The 4,176-nt window shown below is 49.8% G+C and overlaps 1 protein-coding gene across 1 annotated transcript; it reads left to right on the forward strand.

The window, feature by feature from the left end:
• Positions 1-516: 516 nt before the first annotated feature.
• LOC103629854 (protein trichome birefringence-like 38) lies at positions 517-2,485 on the forward strand. Its single transcript, XM_020539858.1, has 5 exons — positions 517-914; positions 1,037-1,211; positions 1,330-1,505; positions 1,596-1,757; positions 1,852-2,485. The coding sequence occupies exons 1-5, from the start codon at positions 649-651 to the stop codon at positions 2,213-2,215; spliced, it is 1,143 nt and encodes a 380-aa protein (XP_020395447.1). The 5' UTR covers positions 517-648; the 3' UTR covers positions 2,216-2,485.
• The last annotated feature ends 1,691 nt before the right edge of the window (positions 2,486-4,176 follow it).

Consider the following 4,176-nt stretch of genomic DNA (forward strand, 5'->3'; position numbering starts at 1 on the left):
ATTTGAAGTTCGGGTATCCATTGCCATCTCTATATGGTATCTTACCTCCTCATGCAGCAGCTAGCGTTCGGGCGAATCTAGGGTGTTTATTTGGAGTCAGTTGGCCCCGGTAAATTTTTTAAATCCTTTAGTAAAGTAATGTTTAAGTTATAAAGATAGTGTATGATATAATGAAACCGATTCTAATAGCCAACAATATTGCCATTGGCGTTCGCGCGTGTCTCTCTCGTCCGGATAAGCAGGACCATGGTCAAATCAGGTCCACTCCGTTCTCCCTCACATGGCCTTTGTTCCAATCCAAATGGCACATACAAAGATCCTCATTAACATTGCCTATATAGCCAGCTGACTAGCTAACTTGCGTTAGACTCCAAGCAGTTCTTGTGCTACGCAACGATGCTGCATCCGAGTCCGAGAGAATGCGAAGGCAGCGGCAGCAGATGCGTAGGAAACGGCGGCAGTGTATATATACACTACACAAACGCTTGAAAGCCAAGCGATCGATCCACCATCTCCATCCGGCATCCGCTATATATAAATGGCGACGTAGCCACAGCTGCTGCCGCGCCTTGCCGGTTGCCGCTGGGCACCTGCACTGCACTGCACACCGGTGAGACGCGCGCGGCGATCGATCGTCGTACGTACGTGATGGCGCCGTCGTCTCGGCGTGCCTGCCATGGCTGGGCGTGGGCGCTGACGATGGTCGTCGTCCTAGCGTTGTCGGCTTCTTCGGCAGACGATGCTGCCTGCGACCTGTTCCGGGGGAGGTGGGTGGCGGACAAGTCGTACCCACTGTACGACGCGTCCGCCTGCCCGTTCGTGCCGGACGTCTTCGACTGCCGCCGCAACGGCCGCCCCGACGACGCGTACCTCAAGTTCCGGTGGAGCCCAGCCAATAACTGCCAGCTGCCCAGGTCGGTGGAGCTAGGGCATGGGCATGCAGGTCGATTACTTGGTGCGGTGGTGGTGCATGTGACTGTGAGAAGTGCTCGCTCGCTGCTCAGCTCACCGCGCGCCGCTCTGTATGTATGTCTAGGTTTGACGGCGCCGACTTCCTGAGGAGGTGGCGAGGGAAGACGGTGATGTTCGTGGGGGACTCGCTGAGCATGAACCAGTGGGTGTCCCTCGCCTGCATGCTCCACGCCGCCGCCCCGGCTCCCGTCCGCGCCACCTTCACCAGCGGCGAGCCCGTGTCGGCCGTGCGCTTCGAGGTCCGGTCCGTCGCCGTCGTCACTCGTCAGTCAGCCCGCTCGCTGAGCTCTCGTGTCCGGAATCCGGATCGATCGATCGCTGAGCTATATATCGCCCTGCTGCTTAATTTGTCATCAGGACTACGACCTGTCACTGGTGCTCTACCACACCACGTTCCTGGTGGACGTCGTGCGGGAGGACATCGGCCGGGTGCTGAAGCTGGACTCCATGCGCAACGCCAGCGACTGGCTCGGCGCGCACCTGCTCGTCTTCAACACGTGGCACTGGTGGACCTACAGGGGCGCCAGCCAAGTGTACGTGATCGCCATTAACCACCACTGTCCTATATATTTCAAGGAAGCCACACAAATGCCAAACGCCATGCTCGATCTGCGTACGTGCAGGTGGGACTACGTGCAGGACGGGAATAGCACGTACCGGGACATGGACAGGCTGACGGCCTTCTCCAAGGCCCTCTCCACATGGGCGCGCTGGGTCGACGCCAACGTCGACGCCTCCCGAACCAGGGTCTTCTACCAGGGCGTCTCCCCGAGCCACTACGACATGTGTGTTGTTCACAGCTTCCAAACTTGCCCGGATCAAACTCTGTCGTCTCTGACCATCTATCTTGCCTGCAAACTTGAATGCTGTATGTCGTAGGTCGTCGAAGCAGCAGGAGAGCCAGGCTGGGACGACGACGGTGCCAGCAGCAGCGGCCGCGGGAGGCAGCTGCCTGAGGCAGACGCGGCCGCTGCAGGAAGCTACGGAGGCGGCCGGCGGCGGCGGCGGCGGGACGACCCTGGCCCCGGAGCAGGCCGTGGTGCGGGGCGTCATCGGCGCCATGAGGGCGCCGGTGTCGCTGCTCGACATCACCGCGCTGTCGCAGCTCAGGATCGACGCGCACCCGTCCGTGTACGCCGGGCCGGGGCGGGACGGCATGGACTGCACGCACTGGTGCATCGCGGGGCTCCCGGACGCATGGAACCATATCATGTACGCCATGCTCCTGCAGCACACGGCATAGTTTGAACATGAACACCGATAATTATATTCTTTCGGAAAAAAAACAAGAACCAATAATAAACCTCTACTGCATGCGCTTTATTTATTCTTCTTTTCGAAAAAACCATTTATTGTTGAGCCTCTAATTAGGCATTAATTAGTGTTACTAGCCTTTAATGGAAGCTAGATCATTATTGTGTTTAATTAGCTTCTCTAGCTAGATTTATTGAAATAATGTAACCCCCTACGCTGCAAGTTATTAGTTGGAGTGTGATGATATATATGGTTACTATATATGTGTGTTTAGCTTTAGAATTATTGCAATCGCATCACGCTAGTGTATATCATTATACGACGACCATGTTCACGATAGTAATTTGAATAACTTTTGTCCGTCGGAGCGAGTCGACGAAAATGAACCTACGACGCTGAGAGAATTAACTAATTTCCGTCGTTACAGGCTATTTCTTGTCAGCCTTTAACTCTATATCTTGTAGATTAATGTAAGAAAATTAGTACATCTTCATGGGCGACAACCGACGTAGTAATTTCTATCAGCTTCCCCTGATCGACGAACATGAGTCTGAGCTCCGATCGATCCATTGATGCACTTCAGGAATGTACACAAACTTCATGATCGGTATCCTATGCATATCCATATGGGTTGAGCGTGTGCGTTGACTAAAGAGCAGTCGTTGTTTAGTTAACCACATAGAGAGAGGTTGAGACTGCACCCACAGATGTAACGTAGACCAAAAACAAATATCCTTACTGCATGAGCAGATACGCCAAAAAACTGTGTTTCTCACGGGATATACTCACCTGATACAGACCCGGCTGGTCCGCCTAACCGATCAGCCGAAAAATGTCTGCTAAATTCTAGGACAGCAGAAGTGGGCCTACATGGGTTAGATAATGGGCTATTGGATCTACCTCAGCCACGCAGGGTCGTTGAACCGGAGATCTTTCTGACCAATAGGCCATAGGGTCGGCACGCCGCTGCCGCTGGCCGACCACAGGGGCTACCAGCCCATCAGGAACGTCTGGCGGACGGCCCACGAGGAGGCACCTTTGCGCACCCGTCCACGCGGACAAAATAGTCAAATACAATAGAGCTCTCGTACGTTTTCCTTTTTTATTTATAATTTGCTAGTTTTCTTTTTATCTGCTGTGTTTTTTCTTTTTTCGTATTTTTTACTCTAATTAATTATTTCCCCCTTTTCCTTTGCGTTTGATTTTGCCTTCTTCTCTATGTGTTTGTTTATTTTTGTATTTACTTATTTTTTATGCGATCTCCGTGCCTTTTAATATTTTTGTCCTTCCCTCTCATTTCATTTTATTTAAATTTCTTCTTTCCTAACAATTGGATCCAACCCTTATTAGACTACGGGGAACGACAATGCAGTGCAGGGGAGCAACTCTCTTTATTTTAAACAATTGGATCAAAGAGAGAGAAGGTCACGGTTACGAACCAGGGTTCACAATTTCATTTGTACGGTTTGAAATTTCGTTTATTTTTACCAAAGTTTGACTCTTATATTTTTTTTAAAAAAAAATCTGAATCCGAAATAAAAAAACAGACCAAAATTTTTATCTCAGAACACACCAAAATCGGAAAAAAATTACCGGATTTCGGTGTTTCCCGAGCGAGATTTACGCCCCTGTTACGAACGCGTATTAAAAACTTTGCACACTCAGCAACACAAAACACAACAAAAAGCAAACACCACGCTACCAAAAAGCTCATCGGTTTAATCTAAAAAAAATAAACAAGAGTTTAGTTTTCTATAACTAACTAATCTAAAGAAACAACAAACCAATTCTGAAACATTTTATGCACACATTAAAATAAAAATAGTTCTTTTTTCATGTTTTTATATTCACAACCCAGGATTCTGGGACGTGACAACAGCTTTATATTCACATCCGAAGAATTAATCAAGAAATAGAGCTCGCATGGTTTGAGTATAATCAAATGGAAAA

Source organism: Zea mays, chromosome 6 (genome assembly GCF_902167145.1).
Source record: "Zea mays cultivar B73 chromosome 6, Zm-B73-REFERENCE-NAM-5.0, whole genome shotgun sequence".
NCBI classification, from domain to species: Eukaryota; Viridiplantae; Streptophyta; class Magnoliopsida; order Poales; family Poaceae; genus Zea; species Zea mays.